The sequence below is a fragment of the Aedes albopictus genome, chromosome 1, assembly GCF_035046485.1.
Source record: "Aedes albopictus strain Foshan chromosome 1, AalbF5, whole genome shotgun sequence".
In the NCBI taxonomy this organism is placed as follows: domain Eukaryota; kingdom Metazoa; phylum Arthropoda; class Insecta; order Diptera; family Culicidae; genus Aedes; species Aedes albopictus.
Genome location: NC_085136.1, coordinates 19513984 through 19533538, shown reverse-complemented (window position 1 = coordinate 19533538; position 19555 = coordinate 19513984). Strand labels below are relative to the sequence as shown.

Genomic DNA, 19555 nt, shown 5'->3' with positions numbered 1-19555 from the left:
AGGAATTCCTGAAGGAATTCTTGATTAAATTTCTGGAAAATTACTGGCGTAATTCCTGGAGAAAGTCCTGGTGGAATTCCTGGGAAAAAATTAGATAAATTTCTTGATAAATCCTGGATGAGCTCCTGGCGGAATTTCTAGTGGAATTCCAAAATAAATTTCTACGGAATTTACTAGAAAAGTCCTTCAGGAATACCTGTAGAAATTCCTCGGAAAAATCCTAGTGGAATTCCTAGAAAAAAATCTGACGGAATTCCAAGAATTCCTGATGGAAATCCTGAAGCAATTTCTGGAGAAATTCTTGAAGGGATCAGTGGAGGAGTTCCTGCTGAAATTCCTCGTGGAATTTCTTGAAGAATTTCTGATAGAATACATGGTGGAATCTCTGGTGGAATTCCTGGTGGAAATCGTAGAAAAAAAAATGTTGGAGGAGTTCCTGGAAGAATTTCTGGTTCAAATCCTGGAAAAAAATCCTGGTTAAATCCTGACAGAATTCCTAGAAAAATTCCTGTCGGAATTTCTGAAGGAATTCCGGGAAGAATTCCTGGAGGATTTCCTGAAAGAATACTTGGTTGAATATGTGGAAAAAATCCTGATGAAATGCCTGGAAAAATTTCTAGAAAAATTCCTGGTGGAGTTCTCGGAACAATTCCTGACGGAATTCCTGGAAAATCTTGGAGAAATTCCAGGTACAGTTCCCGGAGAAACTCCCGGTGGAATTCTTAGAAAACTTCATGACGGGATTCTTGATGGAATTTCTGGAGAAAACCCTGGTGGAATTACTTGTGGAAATCCTGAAAAAATACCTGATGGAATTTCTGGAAAAATACCCTAATGGAATTCCCAAAGAAATTCCCGTACAAATTTCGGATGGAGTTCGTAGAAAATCGAGGAGGAATTCCAGGAAGAATAAGGCGTTTTTCAAGGTATTCTACCTGGAATTTTACATGGAATTCCAGGTAGAACACCTTGAAAAATTCCTGATCGAATTTCAGGAAAAAACTGTGATGGAATTCCTGGAAAAAACTCTTGACGGAATTTTGTTGAAGCAATATCTAGAGGAATCCCTGAAGCAATATATAGAGAAATTCCTGGAAAAAAATTCTGATGAAATTCTTGGAAAATTGTAAGAGAAATTCTGGTAAAACTCACGACAGAATTTCTGAAAGAATTTTCTTGGTATTCCTGGAGAAATTTCTGATGAAAATCCATGAGACATTGCTGGTGGAAATCTCGTGTACAATTCCTGGAGGAATCCTAGTGGAAAACCTGGAAATATTCCTAGAAGAATTCCTGCAGGAATTCCTAGTGAAATTTAAGGAATTCCTGGAAAAATTCCTGTAAATTATCCTGACTGAATTCCTGTACATATTCCTGGTGGGTTTTCTTAGAAAATTCCTAGTGGAATTCCTGGAATAATTGCTGGATAATCCCTGGAAGAATTTCTTGAGAAATTTTGATGATATCTATGTAGTGAATTGGTGAGTGGGTGAGTGTGAGCTACTCCAAAAATAAGTAAGTTAGTAAGTGAGAAGCTATCCTACTTTTCAGCGCAGTATTGAATGTTTTATCGAGGTTTTTTTATAATAGTTAATCAAGTATATTAGCATTATTGTCGCACAATTGCACATACTTTGAGAATCGTAATGTTGTATAGTAATAAATAAAATTTAAAAAACGATAATTAAAACTGTAGAGCTTGAGAGTATAAAGAGTTGTTTCGTGAATTGGAGCGTATTTGTAAGATAATAACAGAATTAGCGTGTAAAGCCCAGTTGTGTGTTTAAAAGGAATCGTTCAAGAAAGTTCTTGACCGATTCCTGTCAGAAAATTTCCACAGTGACTACCATTTGAATTGTCATTCCTTTACAACTGCGTACTGGGATCGAAGAAAAACGGTTTCTTGGGCGATTCAGGCAAGGAATTTCCCATGCATTAAGATAGGCCAAAAAAATCCTTCTGAGCTGCAAATAGCCCTTAAATGTGTATTAATCTATGAATAAATGAATCAGTGAGTAAGTGAGTTTGTGGATAAATGCGTATGTGAGATCTCTTCCGTTGGAATAACTGTATTAGTAAGTGTATTAGTGAGTTAATCATTGTGTTAATGAGCGAGTTTGTACATGAGGGAGTTGATGAGTGAGTGAGCGAATAAGCGAGTTGATAAATGAGGTCGTTCATGAGTCAGTGCGTGAATGATTAAATTAGTAATTCAGTGAGTGCATGACTTAGCGAGTGTAAGGTAATCAATAAGCTAGTAAATTAGTTAGTATTTGAGTTAATGAATGAGTTTGTGAGAAAATGAGTTTGAAACTTAGTGAGTATGACAATTGGTAAGCTAGTGGGTTGGTGAATTAACAAGCAAGTGAGTGATTTAGTGAGTTACTGATTGAAATAGTGAATTAATAAATACATGAGTGAGTAAGCTGGTGAGTTAGTGAATTAGTATGTGAGTGAACAGGTGAGCGAGTGAGTTAGTCCATTAGTGAGTGTATGAGTGTATGCATATGTGAGAAAATGAGTGAATTAGTGTGCAAGCGTATGTGTGTGAATAATGATGATGAACACGAATGATTATTAACCCTCGAGCAGTCGCGTCTTTGACTACCTGCAACGACGCCACGCTCATGCTGTGTACCGCAAGCGTGCTTTTTTCATGGTGCGTTTACTCAGTACACGACGCGACTGCTCCCGGGTTAAGGAAGATGGTATATGTAATTAACGAACAGTTAATACTAAAATGTATAAGCAAGAGCTGCCGTAACATGATCCACATGGCAACCAATGCAATTATGTGGTGTCTAGCATAACTTGGGTCAAACCGTTAAATCTTCGGGACTGAAGGGTAGTATTCTTTTCGTGGACAGCAATGAAACGGTTCTGCATAAAACTAACTCAATCACTCACCAACTATCATTCACCAATTCACTTACTCATTAACTCATCAAATCAATAACTCATTCAACTCACAGAAAAGCCGTTCACCAACTCACAAATTTATTCATCATCTAGCTCTCTCACGTACTGGGTTTCGTCGACAGATCTCTGCGCTTGTTTTTCATTGAGTAATGTGAAGAAATGAAGATTTTTTTTGATACAGTCTTTCGTGAAATAAGTGAGTGTATAGGAATCACCTCACTCACTCGCCAACTCACGAAATTCTTATCAGGCGATTAGCAAGCCATTCACTTACCGACATACTAACTCAATCAATCAATCATACAATACAATAAAAAAATAAACTGTCACACTCACAAACTCCGTAACTAACACTTATTCTAACTCGCCCACACTCTGATTTTTTTTTACATTCGATAACTTATACCAGTCATTCTATTCAACACCCTTAGCGTCATTTTTTTACGGCATATTGCATCGGCTTCGTTATGCTTCACGACATTTGAGCCTTTTGGTCAAATCATTAGTTGAATAAAATGAACACTATACTTGATTTATGTGTACTTTTATTGAAACTGATAGTTCTGAAAAAAAAACAACTACAGTATTCCTTCAATGAGATAGCAAGTTCTGTCCCAGTTGGAACATAATGCCAACAAAAAAGATGAGTATTCACTATGTAGCATTGAAATATTCCTGATCGAACTTCGAATCGAATTCCCCGATGAAATTTTGGGAGAAACTCCTGGTTGAATTCCTTGTGGAATTCCTGGAGCAACTTCTGTTGGCATTAATGAGGGAATGGTTGAAGAAATACCTGATGAAGTTCCAGGAGAAATTCCTGGTGGGATTCTTGGAATAATTTCTGGTGCAATTGCTTGTGATTTTTCTGGACGTATCTCTAGAAGAATTCCTAGTGGAATTAATGAAATATTTTTGGAAAAAATCCTGGTGGAATTCTTAGAAAAATTTCTAATGGAATTCCTGGAGAAAGTTCTGGTGTAGTTCCTGGAGTAATTCCTATTGAAATTCCTGGTGGAATACCTTGAAAAACTCCTGACGGAAATCCTAGACAAAAACCTGACGGAATTCCTGTTAAAATTACTGGAGGAATTCTTGAAGGAATTCTTGGTAGAATTCGTAGAAGAACTCCTACCGGGACCTCTGGAGTAATTCCTCATTGAATTTCTGGAAAAATTGTTGATGGAATTCATGGAAAAAATCCTAGTGGAATTCTTAAAAAACTCCAACGGAAGTCCTGGAAAGATTCTTGACGGAATTTCATAAAAAAAAACTCTTGGTGCAATTCTTGCTGGAAATCCTCGAAAAACGTTTGAAAGATATTCTGAAAAAAGTCAAATGAATGCCTTAGGAACTGTGAAACAGAGATGGCATGCTCCTCAGTGTGAGTGCAAGTGTGCGTGGTTTTAATATAAAAATGAGCTGCACTGTGCACATTTTCAGTGCGGAATGCCATCACAGTGTGAAATTTACAGAAAGTTTGTAAAAAATTCAGAAAATTGCGAAAAAAAATTAAAATTGTCAAAACAATGTAGAAATTTACTTGAATTCGGAATGAAATTTAAAAAACAATTCAATGTTTCCAGGAATTCCACAATCCAGTAGAAATTTCACCGAGAATTCCTTCAAGTATTCCTCTGGGCATTTCTCCAGGGATTTCTGTGATAACACCTTCAGTCATTGCAACAGGGGTGCCTACAGAAATTCATCCATAATTTTATCCATGCCAGGTAATTCGCCTGAAAGTTTTTGAAGAATTTAAACAGAGAACTTTTCGGAAGTTCCTGCCGCTTTTCCTTCAGGATTTTATCAAAGATTTCTTGGGATTTGTTCAAGGAATTCCTTCAGTGATTCATTCAACATCTCTTCCAGGAACTGGTCTGTTAATTCCTTGGAAGCTTTTTCCCGGAATTCTTCCAGGGACTCACTGTAGAATTCCTCCAGTACTTTTTCCAGGAATTCTTCAAGGCAATTCCTCATGAATTCATTCTACTATTCTTCCAAGAATTGTTCCGGGGACACCGTCGAGAATTCCTCTGGCGATTCCTCCAGCAATTTAACCGGGAACTCCTCCCGGAGTTCTTCCATAAGTTCCTCCCGAAATTCTGCCGAATATGCTTCCTGGTATCCATCGGGGAATTTCTCTGGGAATTCTTCCGTGAGTTTCTCCTGAAAATTGTCACGGAATTCGTTCTGGAATTCTTCCAGAGATTTCTTCGGGATTGCTGCAGAGCATCCTCCAGTAGTTCCTCCGGTTATTTCTGCAGAAGTTGCTTCGGCGATTGTCTCCAGGAGTTCCTCCGGGTTCCTACAGAAAATCATTCAATATAATTTTCCAGGTATTTTCCCAGGGAATCCTCCAGTAACTTTTATGGGGTTTATTCGCAGAATCGTTTTCTGGAATTCGTCCAGAGATTTTTTCCAGAATTTGCTCCGGAGATTCCTCCAGAAATTCGTCTGGGGATTACTCCAAAAACTCCTTCGTAGATCAGAGTAGTAGTCATGTAGTAATTTACTCCAGGAATTCTTTCGGGAGTTCATCGTGAAATTCCTACAGAAATTTATCGTGGAATTCGTTGAGGGTTCCTCCAGGATTTCCGCCAGGTGTTTTTCCTGGAAATTCTCCGGGAACTCCCCTAAAAATTTCTCCGGGGATTTATCGAGGAATTATTCTAGAAATTCTACTGGGAATCCCTCCAGAGATTCCTGCAGAAGTTCCTTCAGGGATTGCTTTGGTAATCAATCTAAGCATTAACTAGAATTATTCCAGGAGTAATTCCAGGAACAATACTTAGAGGAATTCTAGCACAGTTGCTGGACAAATTGCTCGTGGAATTTCGGGAAGAATTGCTGGAAGAATTCCTGGTTGACATCATAGACAAAAAACCCCTAGAGGAGTTCCTGGTGGAAACCCTGGAAGAATTCCTGGTAAAAATTTCTGAGGGAACTTCTGAAGAAGTTCTGGGAAGAATTCCTGGTGGATTTATGGAGGAGTTCCTGAAGGAATTCTTGGTTGAAATTTTGGAATAATTACTGAAGGAATCCCTAGAAAATTTTCTGTGGATTTCTTGGAAAAAATTGAAGGAATTCCAGGTTGATTTTCTAGTGGAAATCCCTGAAAAATTTCTGGTGGAATTCCTGAGAGATTTCTTGGTCAAAAATCCTGAGAGAATATCTGTAGGATTTCCAGAAAGAATTTCTAGTGGGATTCCTGGAAGAATTTCTAAAGGAATTCTTGGTTGAAATTCTGGAAGAATTACTGAAGGAATCCCAAGACAAACTCCAGGTGGAATTCCTAGGAAAAAATTCGGACAGAATTCCCGAAAAAGCCTTAAGGAATTACAGATGGATTTCCTAGTGGAAATCCTGGTGGAATTCCTAGAAAAGTCCTGAAGGAATTTCCGAAAGAATTCCTGGTAGAAATGCTGGACCGACCGGGAATCGAACCCGTCACCCTCAGCATGGTCATGCTGAATACCCGTGCGTTTACCGCCTCGGCTATATGGGCCCCCTGGAAGTTATTTATGATTGAACTGCTGGTAAAATTCCTGACGGAATGTCTAGGCCAACTCCCGGTTCAATTCCTGTTGGAAGTCCTGGAGAAATGACTGTCGGATTTCCTGAAGAAAATCCTGACAGAAATCTTGGAAAATTCTGGAAGAATTCCTGGAAAACTCCTAAAGGATGTTCAATTTCTACACTACATTCCTGCAAAAATTACTGACAGAAGTCGTGGGAAATTCTGGAGGAATTTCTGGAAAACTCCGGATGTTCTGGAAAAAAATTTGTAGGAAATTTTAGAGTTATTTTGAATGAAAATCCATGAGAAATTCCTGGTGGAATTCTCGGAGGAATTTTCGGTGAGGAATTTTCGGTGTAATTCCTTGTAGAATTCCTAGAAGAATTCCTGAGAGATTCCTGGTGAAATTCCTGGTAGAATTCCTGGTGGAACTCCAGTTACAATTCCTGCCTGAATTCCTTAACAAATTCCTTGCGGATTTCCTTGGCCATTCTTAGTGGAATGCCTGGAGGAATTGCTGAAAAAGTGTATGGAGGAATTCCTGGAGGAATCCAGTAGAATTTTCCACGAGAAAATCCTGGATGAATCTCTGAGAGAATTCAAGGCGGAATTCCTGATGAAATTTTTAGTAAAATTTCTAAAGAAGTTTGTGGTAGAATTCCTGGAGAAACTCCTGGTGGAGTTACGGGAGTAACTGAATTCCCGGTGGAATTTCTTCCAGCATTTGTGGTGGGATTTTTTCATAAAGATTAAAAAAAAACTAACGTAAACAATGGACGATCGCCAATCAAATATCAAGAACTTTTAAAACCCAGTCTCGTTCAAAACGAGTTAATCAACCCACATACACCCCCAAATTCGAAGCTAATTGATGAAAAAGGACACTGACTAACTGGTTCTCGACAGCGACAACCAGCTCTTTTCCGAACGAATAGAAACGAGCGAAAAGTTAAATCAAATCAAAACACCACCGGTAAGCCAACCAACGTGGCAGATTAATATTTTTGACCACCAATTTGTTCGCTGTACGTGTGGTTGTACACTAGAAAAAAAAAATTCAAAATGATATGACACTACACATTTTAAGGATAACATTTATAGTCGATATACTTTATGTTAATCGGAATGACTGCCCAAAACTTTGGGACACATTTGCCCATAATTTTCTATTAACGAACTAACATTGAGCTTTATGGATTGCAACCATACAGGTTATTATAAATTAATGGTAACAACGATAAACCAACAGATTGTAGGTATTTGATTTGCTATCTAGACTTCATGGAGTAAAACCAAACTTTTTCAGAGATACTTCATTCTCAAAATCCGATAACTTTTTTTTGTGAAACTTCAATTTCCCTTGGACAGATAGATATAACCATAAGTTGTATCTTAACTCTAGTTTATGCTGTATTTTATGCTAAATCATTTTAATTGAACTATAGCAATCCATGGCACAGTAAAATATACATATTATATCGTTAGTCTAAGAGTTTTAAGCGCTTTAGTTGTACTACACTATTTACCATATGCTTTATGATGCATAATCATAACAGATATCTTAACCGCATTGTTTTCTGTACTGTATGCGCAGTTATTTCTATTGAACTGTTGGTATTCAATTGACTACTGTTTTTAGATATTTTCACAAGAATAATTATAATTACCATACAACTACCATAACATTAATGGTTATTTCGAAATATTCTTGCTATATCACAAACTTTAGTTATTTTTACTCATTTACTTTATTCAATGGTGCGGCTTTCACACGAAAATTTCCTTCAGTGCTGCCACCAAGTCCCGTGGTCTGCTTAATGTAATTTTCCACTTTATTACTGTTATTATTAATATATAATATGATTTAGCCAAGTGACTGTGGGGATGCTGGCTGTCCCCCATTCATAATTCAATCGGATCCCCCTCTGTCCACTTGGTCTCGCACAGTCAGTGTTTGCGAGCGCGGTGGGATGAGTATTTTGCATACCGGACCGACTTCCGTCTCCTCATCATCGCATGAAGAGACGACGGCCTACTCTGTGCGCTGATGATGAACGGCGGCCGTTCTAGTTTACCCCTGGCGACAGTGCCAACTAGACGCGCTTATAAATCACCCAGTCCAAGCAGCCAGCGCCACTACTGACTACCGTACCGAGTTGCTATAGTTTGATAACCCCCTGCTTAACTGGCAAAGCCCCGTCGCCTACTTTGTTTTTTGGCTTACGTTCGATTAAAAGTGCACTTCTCGGTTCCTATACGAGTTATCGTCGTCGACGTTTGCTTTGTTTGGCGCACAGCGTGACGTAGTGGTGGCGCTTCGAAACGAAAAACAGCTGTTGTTCTGACTGACACACGTACAGAGAGTTTTCTCTGCAATCGTCGTCGGTCAGCAGTTCAAGTGCATTCCTTCAAGCGGTTGGGTTGTTGTTCGCGACTGGTTAAGGTCAAGGTTTTCCCACGACGAAGGCCGGCTCCACCCTACTCTGCTGGGTGGAAAATTGTGGTGCGATTGTGTTTGCGCGAGCAGTGTTCCAGTGCGAAAAGTGAAAGGGTAGCGATTTTCCCGGCGAAACGCATTCTGTGCTGGGGTGGTTGCATAACTTCCGGATGTGAGTTGAGTGCGTGGGACTAGGGCACCAAGTGCACCGTGTGAACGGTGAATATCGATCGGTGGTTGTGCGGCGAATGGAATTGGGGTTCCAAACTTTAAATTGATTGTGGAAACTATCGAAAACGTATCCTTCCTGTTCAACCTGTGTAGTGAACCGGTTCGAAGTGTAGCTTTTAAAAAGTCGTTTTCGAACCATGTAAAACCAAAATTCCAACCAAGGCCACGCAGTCGGCCATATCAATCGAGAGTACCCACTCAAATACTCGTAAAGAATCATCGTCGGAATAACAACAGCGGTGATAAACAGTGCCCCGTTTTAGAGCTTGCACAGTGTGTCAAAAAATCGTTTGTTCAAAGTGTTTTCAATGCTTGTTGTTGTGTTTGTTCGTTAAACTAATGTGAGGATATTCTTTGTATCATTGATCAGTATAACAAAGGCTCGTTCGTAACATGTTCAATGTAATCGGATCTGTTTACGAAAGTCACAAAATTTTGAAAAACCTTCTTATTTGATAATTTTACTATAAACACTATAAATCAACTTTTAAACAACTGTTGTATATGCTTAATCCATGGCTTTTAAAATTACTTTGCTGAGTTCTTGGGTGAATTTGATTATTCGTGTACAAAAAAAAAAAAAATTGGAAATATTCATCATTTTTTTTAAATAATACAAAAGTTTTCAAATTTTGCTTAGAAACTTATTTTTAAAAACCAAGTGATTTGTACGCTTGACCCATTACAGGTATACCTCGATTTAGTGGACATATATATTTAAAACAATGTCTATAAAATTGAATTTTACATAAAGTCGAAGCATTTTTTTTTTTTTAACTGTTCACCAAAATGTACCAAAATATATAAAAACTGCATAAAAACTGAGCTTTCGATAGAAGGCTCGCAGTGTATGGCTAAATAATGAATAAACCACTATCTCACTAGCTTGTTACGATCGAAATCTTTTGTCTCCAGAAATATGTATGGTTGATTCAAAATCCAATATTTTGAGCAATGGACATACACAATAACGTTACTTGCATAAATGTTCCGAAAAAAAAAACAAAAAGCTCAGAATTTCATCCAGGGATTCTGTTGAAAATGTCACCGAGGATTTATCCTGAAATTCCTTTTCGAATTGCTTCAGAAATTCCTCCAGGGATCCCTTCTGGAATTCCTCAAGGGGTTTCTTCAGAAATTTAGAGATTTATGACAAGCACTTGATAGAGCGTGGTTACTGGTTGTGCTGTATTTGAGTAGTGTAGGTTTGTACCGCTCTTGTTAAATAAAAGTAAGTGAACCCAGATGTTTCAACTTTATAACGATGGTCTCCCAAGAAAACTTCCCAATTCAAATCATCACATTACAGAATATTTCAAAAAATCTTCCACTAGATAGCTTCCAAAAATGTTGCATGGATACCTTTAGAAAATATTTCAAGAATTTCTTTCAAAAAATGTTGCATAGATTATCCCAGGAATTTATCTACGAATTTCTTCAGATTTTTTTTTCATAGAGATTTCTCCAGAAATTTTTCAAAGCATTCATCTATAAAACCTTCCATGAACTTTCTCAAAAATACTCCATGGATTTTTTTTAGATAATCATTCACGGATACATTAAGAATCAGAAATTCAGAAGTCCTTTAAAAATTTTCACCGATCCTTTCTAAAGATTTTTCTCCAAAAATTGCTTTAGAAATTTTACAACAGATTAATTAGGAAATCCCCATATTCCTTTAGATATTCCTTTAGATATTCCTTCAAGACATTTCTCTTCCAGAAATTGTTCCAAGGATTGCTTCAGAAATTTTTCTACAGGTTCTTTCAAAGATTCTTATAAGGGTTCTAACGGAAAGGCTGGAATTCTAGCAGAAATTCCTGCAGAAATATACACAGAGAACTTCGCCGAGTATTCCTCTATAAATTTTCTTAGAAATTCCTCGAGGATCTCCTCCTTTTGGAATTTCTCTATGGACCCATCCAGGAAAAGTCCCCGAACGGGGATCCAGGGTTATTCTTACTTCAGGAGGAATCCCCGACGAAATTCATGTAGGAATTCCCGAAAGAATTCCAGGAACAATCCCCCGAACGAATTCGAGGAGAAATTCCCGGAAGAATTCCCGAAGTACTTCTAGTTGTAGTCCTCGATGGAATTCCAGGAGAAATCCCCGAAGGAAATTCTCGGAGGATTTTCTGAAGGAAGTCCAGGAGGAGTCCTCGAATAAATTTCAGTAGGAGTCCCAAAAGGAATTCCAGGAAATGCCAGGAATTCAGGGATTCCCTGAAGTCATTCCAGGAGGAAATTTAAGGAAGAGTCTCTGAAGGATTTTCAAGAAAAATCACCAAAGGATTTTCAATAGACATCCAGAAGAATTTTCAAAAGAAATCCCTGAACGAATTTCATTAGGAATCCTTGAAAGATTTCCAGGAGGATTTCCAGAAGTAATTCCCTGAAGAAATTTCAGGACGATTCTACGAAAGAATTTCAGGAGGAATCTCCGAAAGAATTCCAAGAAAAAACCCCTAAGCGAATTCTAGGTGAAATCCCCGACGTAACTCCAGGAGCAATCCCGAAGGAATTCCAGAAAGAACCCTCGAAGAAACTACAGGAAGAATCTTAAAGAATTTCAGCAGGAATACCCCAGGGAATTCCAGAAAGAATCCCCGGACGAATTCGATGAGGAATATCCGCAGGAATTCCAGGAGGAGTTCCCGGAGTAATTCCAGGAGGAATCCCAAAAAGAATTCCAGGAGAAATCCCAGAACGATATCCAGAAGGAATCCTTGACCGAATTCTAAGAGGAATATCCACAGGAATTCCAGGAGGAATCCGCGAATTCCAGGAGGAATTCCCGAATTCCAGGAGGAATCCCTAAAGGACTATTAGTTGTTGTCCCCGAAGAAATTCCAGGAGAAATTCCCGAATAATTATTAGAAGGATTTCCTGGAATTCCAGGAGGAATCCCCGAAGAAATTCCTGGAGTAATCCTCGAAGGACTTCCAAAAGCCATCTCCGAAGGAGCAAATTCCTGTCTGGATTCCAGGATAAATCCTGTCCAAATTCCAGGAGGAATCCTCTCTGGATTCCATGATGAATCCTGTCTGGATTCCAGGATAAATCCTGTCCAAATTCCAGGAGGAATCCTGTCCGGATTCCAGGAAATGAATCCTGTCCGAATTCAGGGAGGAATCCTGTCCGGATTCCAGGAGGAAGCCTGTCCGAATTCCAAGTACAATCCTGTTCGGATTCTCGGAAGAATCCTGCCCAGGTTTCAGGAGGAATCCTGACCGGATTCAGAGAGGAATCCTGTCCGGATTCCGGGAGGAATCCTGACCGGATTCCGGATCCCAGAAGGAATCCTGTCCGGATTCCGGGATGAATCCTGTCCGGCTTCCGGGATGAATTCTGTCTGGATTCCAGGAGGAATCCAGTCTGGGAGGAATCCAGGAGGAATCCTGTCCGAATTTCAGGAGAAATCCTTTATGTAATCCAGGAGGAATCCTTTCTGGATTCCATGATGAATCCTGCCCGGATTCCAGGAGGAATCCTGCCCGGATTCCAGGAGGAATCCTGCCCGGATTCCAGGAGGAATCCTGTCCGGATTCCAGGAGGAATCCTGCCCGGATTCCAGGAGGAATCCTAACCAGATTCCAGGAGGAATCCTGTCCGGATTCCAGGAGGAATCCTGTCCGGATTCCAGGAGGAATCCTGTCCGGATTCCAGGAGGAATCCTGTCCGGATTCCAGGAGGAATCCTGTCCGGATTCCAGGAGGAATCCTGTCCGGATTCCAGGAGGAATCCTGTCCGGATTCCAGGATGTCCGGATTCCAGGAGGAATCCTGTCCGGATTCCAGGAGGAATCCTGTCCGGATTCCAGGAGGAATCCTGTCCGGATTCCAGGAGGAATCCTGTCCGGATTCCAGGAGGAATCCTGTCCGGATTCCAGGAGGAATCCTGTCCGGATTCCAGGAGGAATCCTGTCCGGATTCCAGGAGGAATCCTGTCCGGATTCCAGGAGGAATCCTGTCCGGATTCCAGGAGGAATCCTGTCCGGATTCCAGGAGGAATCTTGTCCGGATTCCAGGAGGAATCTTGTTCGGATTCCAGGAGGAATCTTGTTCGGATTCCAGGAGGAATCCTGTCCGGATTCCAGGAGGAATCCTGTCCGGATTCCAGGAGGAATCCTGTCCGGATTCCAGGAGGAATCCTGTCCGGATTCCAGGAGGAATCCTGTCCGGATTCCAGGAGGAATCCTGTCCGGATTCCAGGAGGAATCCTGTCCGGATTCCAGGAGGAATCCTGTCCGGATTCCAGGAGGAATCCTGTCCGGATTCCAGGAGGAATCCTGTCCGGATTCCAGGAGGAATCCTGTCCGGATTCCAGGAGGAATCCTGTCCGGATTCCAGGAGGAATCCTGTCCGGATTCCAGGAGGAATCCTGTCCGGATTCCAGGAGGAATCCTGTCCGGATTCCAGGAGGAATCCTGTCCGGATTCCAGGAGGAATCCTGTCCGGATTCCAGGAGGAATCCTGTCCGGATTCCAGGCGGAATCCTGTCCGGATTCCAGGAGGTATCCTGTCCGGATTCCAGGAGGTATCCTGTCCGGATTCCAGGAGGAATCCTGTCCGGATTCCAGGAGGTATCCTGTCCGGATTCCAGGAGGAATCCTGTCCGGATTCCAGGAGGAATCCTGTCCGGATTCCAGGAGGAATCCTGTCCGGATTCCAGGAGGAATCCTGTCCGGATTCCAGGAGGAATCCTGTCCGGATTCCAGGAGGAATCCTGTCCGGATTCCAGGAGGAATCCTGTCCGGATTCCGGGAGGAATCCTGTCCGGATTCCGGGAGGAATCCTGTCCGGATTCCGGGAGGAATCCTGTCCGGATTCCGGGAGGAATCCTGTCCGGATTCCGGGAGGAATCCTGTCCGGATTCCGGGAGGAATCCTGTCCGGATTCCGGGAGGAATCCTGTCCGGATTCCGGGAGGAATCCTGTCCGGATTCCGGGAGGAATCCTGTCCGGATTCCGGGAGGAATCCTGTCCGGATTCCGGGAGGAATCCTGTCCGGATTCCGGGAGGAATCCTGTCCGGATTCCGGGAGGAATCCTGTCCGGATTCCGGGAGGAATCCTGTCCGGATTCCGGGAGGAATCCTGTCCGGATTCCGGGAGGAATCCTGTCCGGATTCCGGGAGGAATCCTGTCCGGATTCCGGGAGGAATCCTGTCCGGATTCCGGGAGGAATCCTGTCCGGATTCCGGGAGGAATCCTGTCCGGATTCCGGGAGGAATCCTGTCCGGATTCCGGGAGGAATCCTGTCCGGATTCCGGGAGGAATCCTGTCCGGATTCCGGGAGGAATCCTGTCCGGATTCCGGGAGGAATCCTGTCCGGATTCCGGGAGGAATCCTGTCCGGATTCCGGGAGGAATCCTGTCCGGATTCCGGGAGGAATCCTGTCCGGATTCCGGGAGGAATCCTGTCCGGATTCCGGGAGGAATCCTGTCCGGATTCCGGGAGGAATCCTGTCCGGATTCCGGGAGGAATCCTGTCCGGATTCCGGGAGGAATCCTGTCCGGATTCCGGGAGGAATCCTGTCCGGATTCCGGGAGGAATCCTGTCCGGATTCCGGGAGGAATCCTGTCCGGATTCCGGGAGGAATCCTGTCCGGATTCCGGGAGGAATCCTGTCCGGATTCCGGGAGGAATCCTGTCCGGATTCCGGGAGGAATCCTGTCCGGATTCCGGGAGGAATCCTGTCCGGATTCCGGGAGGAATCCTGTCCGGATTCCGGGAGGAATCCTGTCCGGATTCCGGGAGGAATCCTGTCCGGATTCCGGGAGGAATCCTGTCCGGATTCCGGGAGGAATCCTGTCCGGATTCCGGGAGGAATCCTGTCCGGATTCCGGGAGGAATCCTGTCCGGATTCCGGGAGGAATCCTGTCCGGATTCCGGGAGGAATCCTGTCCGGATTCCGAGAGGAATCCTGTCCGGATTCCGAGAGGAATCCTGTCCGGATTCCGAGAGGAATCCTGTCCGGATTCCGAGAGGAATCCTGTCCGGATTCCGAGAGGAATCCTGTCCGGATTCCGAGAGGAATCCTGTCCGGATTCCGAGAGGAATCCTGTCCGGATTCCGAGAGGAATCCTGTCCGGATTCCGAGAGGAATCCTGTCCGGATTCCGAGAGGAATCCTGTCCGGATTCCGGGAGGAATCCTGTCCGGATTCCGGGAGGAATCCTGTCCGGATTCCGGGAGGAATCCTGTCCGGATTCCGGGAGGAATCCTGTCCGGATTCCGAGAGGAATCCTGTCCCCTGTCCGGATTCCGGGAGGAATCCTGTCCCCTGTCCGGATTCCGGGACGAATCCTGTCCGGATTCCGGGACGAATCCTGTCCGGATTCCGGGACGAATCCTGTCCGGATTCCGGGACGAATCCTGTCCGGATTCCGGGACGAATCCTGTCCGGATTCCGGGACGAATCCTGTCCGGATTCCGGGACGAATCCTGTCCGGATTCCGGGACGAATCCTGTCCGGATTCCGAGACGAATCCTGTCCGGATTCCGGGACGAATCCTGTCCGGATTCCGGGACGAATCCTGTCCGGATTCCGGGATGAATCCTGTCCGGATTCCGGGATGAATCCTGTCCGGATTCCGGGAGGAATCCTGTCCGGATTCCGGGAGGAATCCTGTCCGGATTCCGGGAGGAATCCTGTCCGGATTCCGGGAGGAATCCTGTCCGGATTCCGGGAGGAATCCTGTCCGGATTCCGGGAGGAATCCTGTCCGGATTCCGGGAGGAATCCTGTCCGGATTCCGGGAGGAATCCTGTCCGGATTCCGGGAGGAATCCTGTCCGGATTCCGGGAGGAATCCTGTCCGGATTCCGGGAGGAATCCTGTCCGGATTCCGGGAGGAATCCTGTCCGGATTCCGGGAGGAATCCTGTCCGGATTCCGGGAGGAATCCTGTCCGGATTCCGGGAAGAATCCTGTCCGGATTCCGGGAAGAATCCTGTCCGGATTCCGGGAGGAATCCTGTCCGGATTCCGAGAGGAATCCTGTCCCCTGTCCGGATTCCGGGAGGAATCCTGTCCCCTGTCCGGATTCCGGGACGAATCCTGTCCGGATTCCGGGACGAATCCTGTCCGGATTCCGGGAGGAATCCTGTTCGGATTCCGGGAGGAATCCTGTCCGGATTCCGGGAGGAATCCTGTCCGGATTCCGGGAGGAATCCTGTCCGGATTCCGGGAGGAATCCTGTCCGGATTCCGGGAGGAATCCTGTCCGGATTCCGGGAGGAATCCTGTCCGGATTCCGGGAGGAATCCTGTCCGGATTCCAGGAGGAATCCTGTCCGGATTCCGGGAGGAATCCTGTCCGGATTCCGGGAGGAATCCTGTCCGGATTCCAGGAGGAATCCTGTCCGGATTCCAGGAGGAATCCTGTCCGGATTCCAGGAGGAATCCTGTCCGGATTCCAGGAGGAATCCTGTCCAAGAAGAATCCCCGAAATACCCGCGCGCTTACTGAAAAGAATTCTGCAGGGAATCCCTAAAATAATTCCAGGAGAAGTCTCTGGAAGAATTCCGGAGGTTATATGAAGAAATCTCCGAAAAAAAATACCGGAAGAATCTCTGGAAAAAAATAATTAAAAATACCAAGAGGATTTTTAGGATTCCGAGAACAATACCTAGAAAGATTCAGAAGAATTTCGCGAGAAATGATTTTGAAAATTTACGGAAGGAAAATTTTGCATGAAATCAATGGAAGACATCGGAAAAACAATCGGTAAATCAGTAAATTGGTATAAGAATTCCAAAAATAAATCTCTGAAAGAATTCCGGGAGAATTTCAAAAAAGTTTTTCATAAATAATATCTTAAAGAATTTTGAGATAAATCCTCCAAAGAATTCCAGGAGAAATCTCTTAAAATACCGTAAGAAATCTTTTGGAAAACTCCAGAATATACAATGCTTGGTAAAATTACTATAAAAATACAGAAATAATCCTTGAGAAGCAAAGAAGATTCCTGGATGACATCTCCAGCAGAATTCTAAGTGGGAAAATCTCGAATATAATTCGTTGAAGAATTGAAAATATCATTGACAAATTCTTTAAAAACTCCAGGATAGAATCTATAGAAGAATTCAGATGACATTTCGGAAAAAAAACTAGGAGAAAAATGAGTAATTAATTTAATTATATATTTATTTATTTGTTATTTCATTTATAAATTTACTTATTTATTTGTTTATTTTTTATTTCTTTATTTATATATTTATTTATTCATTAATTTATTAACTTATTTATTTATTGATTTTCATTTAATAAATTTATTCGTTTATCAATTCATTAATTTATTATATTTTTAATTAATTAATAAATTAATTTATTTTTATTATGATTTATATATTTATTTATTGATTTATATTTATTTATTTATTGATTAATTTTTTTATGCATTATTATTTTTATTATTATTAATTATTCAAATAAATTACTAATTAATTAACTCATTCATTTATGTGTTTATTAACTTTTTATATGTTTATTAGTTTATAAGTTTATTAGTTTGTTAGTTTATTAGTTTATTAGTTTATTAGTTTATTAGTTTATTAGTTTATTAGTTTATTAGTTTATTAGTTTATTAGTTTATTAGTTTATTAGTTTATTAGTTTATTAGTTTATTAGTTTATTAGTTTATTAGTTTATTAGTTTATTAGTTTATTAGTTTATTAGTTTATTATTTAATTAGTTTATTAGTTTATTAGTTTATTAGTTTATTAGTTTATTAGTTTATTAGTTTATTAGTTTATTAGTTTATTAGTTTATTAGTTTATTAGTTTATTAGTTTATTAGTTTATTAGTTTATTCGTTTATTCGTTTATTCGTTTATTAGTTTATTAGTTTATTAGTTTATTAGTTTATTAGTTTATTAGTTTATTAGTTTATTAGTTTATTTGTTTATTAGTTTTTTAGTTTATTAGTTTATTTGTTCATTTGTTCATTTGTCTATTTGTTTATTTGTTTATTTTTTATTTTTTTATTTGTTTATTTGTTTTTTTGTTTATTTATTTAAAAAACATAATGAGTTCAATTTATTTTTGTTTTTTGAATATTGGCGTGATTACAATACTCCCCATTTTCACATTTCAAGCACCTCACCACTACCAAGAAAATTTGAATTCGCTTGTAGCGCACGCTGCTCTCAACGGAAAAGCCTCCAGTTTCGCCTTAACCCAATGTTTTCAAAACTACTTTGCATAAACTGATATTTGCCTAAAATTTCACCAAAGTTCATAAATACACACAAAAAAATAGAAAACTAATGTGTGTTCAGTAAAAATCCAGGCAAAACATTTTTTGACACACTGTGCCTAGCACAAAGTACCGCCGCAGCACAGGGAGATAAGAAAAAACTCGAAATCAAATCACAACACGCCAATGCCTTCGCCTCATCAAAACAACAACAACGACCAGCAACAACATCGGCGTGCTGGAGCAGGAGCATTGTCCCGTCACTGTCGCCGTGGAATGATGGATTCTAGCAGGGCTGCAACGGCAGCGTCCGGTGGCGACGGTGGTGGTGCACTGTCCTCGTCGTCGTCCTGTTCCAGCTTCGAGGATGACACACTTTTGCATGTGCAGAATCGGCTGCCGGCACCGCGCGAGTGAGTACCTACCTAGTGGTGAGACATTTCTGGCAGGAATCTGAGAAGATTTCTGAGCTTAAGACCTGAAGCATCTCAGAAAATGTCTTAAGAGAATAATCCAAGTAACCAGTAGCACGATATTTCGCCTTTTTCTGTTTAACCCTTTGAAGCCGAAATTTTTCCAAGCGTTCTTCTGCAGTTTTTTCTACGTTTTTCTGTAGTTTTGGTATTCAATAGTATAAAAACGGTAGAATATAATGCAGAATATTTTTCCTGGACATCCTTGGTCATCCAAACTATTCTTGAGTTTAGATTCCTAAGTATATGGCTCTAACGGTATCTTCTTTCATTATACAAAGCTGCGATTTGTAATCTGTCATGTCCAGCAAGTTTTCTGAAAGATATATAGACAATATCAGATCAGTCGGGATATCGTAGGTCATCCAAACTGTTCTTGAGTTTAGATCCTAAAGTCTACGGGTGTAACGGTAACTGCTTTCATTATACAAAGCTGTGATTTGTTATCTATCATGTCCAGTAAGTCTTCTGGAAGGTAAATAGACAGGTCATCCAAACTGTTCTTGAGTTTAGATCCTAAAGTTTACGAATGTAACGGTAACTTCTTTCATTAAAAGCTACGATTTGTAATCGACCTTGCTGGACATGTCTTCCGAAAGTTACAGTGGTCGTTTTTATCAACTAAGCTTCATAACAGTAACAAGCCCATAATATCCCAAAAATATATAACAACGCATATTGTTCCTCTAACTGATTTGGTAAGTGCAGTTGATTATGTAACACCTTCACGTAGTGGCAAAAGCTATTATTTCAAGTGTAGACCTGAAGCTATGGTCTCCGGAGTA

The 19555-nt window shown here is 41.5% G+C and overlaps 2 protein-coding genes and 1 long non-coding RNA gene across 6 annotated transcripts in view; 2 read left to right on the top strand and 1 right to left on the bottom strand.

The window, feature by feature from the left end:
- The window catches only part of LOC134284823 (uncharacterized), a 496062-nt gene that overhangs the window by 383908 nt on the left and 92599 nt on the right, over window positions 1-19555 (top strand). The window lies entirely within an intron of this gene.
- The window catches only part of LOC109408929 (cytosolic purine 5'-nucleotidase), a 168403-nt gene that overhangs the window by 107860 nt on the left and 40988 nt on the right, over window positions 1-19555 (top strand). The window contains exons 1-2 of one of the 4 annotated variants that reach the window (XM_062844132.1): window positions 8449-9048; window positions 18421-18710. The exons of 2 other annotated variants lie outside the window; for them this stretch is intronic. In XM_062844132.1, coding sequence (XP_062700116.1) covers window positions 18484-18710 — 227 coding nt within the window. In that variant the 5' untranslated portion in view covers window positions 8449-9048; window positions 18421-18483. Of the gene's footprint in view, window positions 1-8448; window positions 9049-18161; window positions 18711-19555 lie in introns of those variants that run through there. One more of the 4 variants, XM_019682323.3, reaches the window with a different exon arrangement.
- LOC134284822 (uncharacterized) overlaps window positions 1-19555 on the bottom strand; it is an 85436-nt gene that overhangs the window by 43270 nt on the left and 22611 nt on the right. The gene's annotated exons all lie outside the window — the stretch shown is intronic.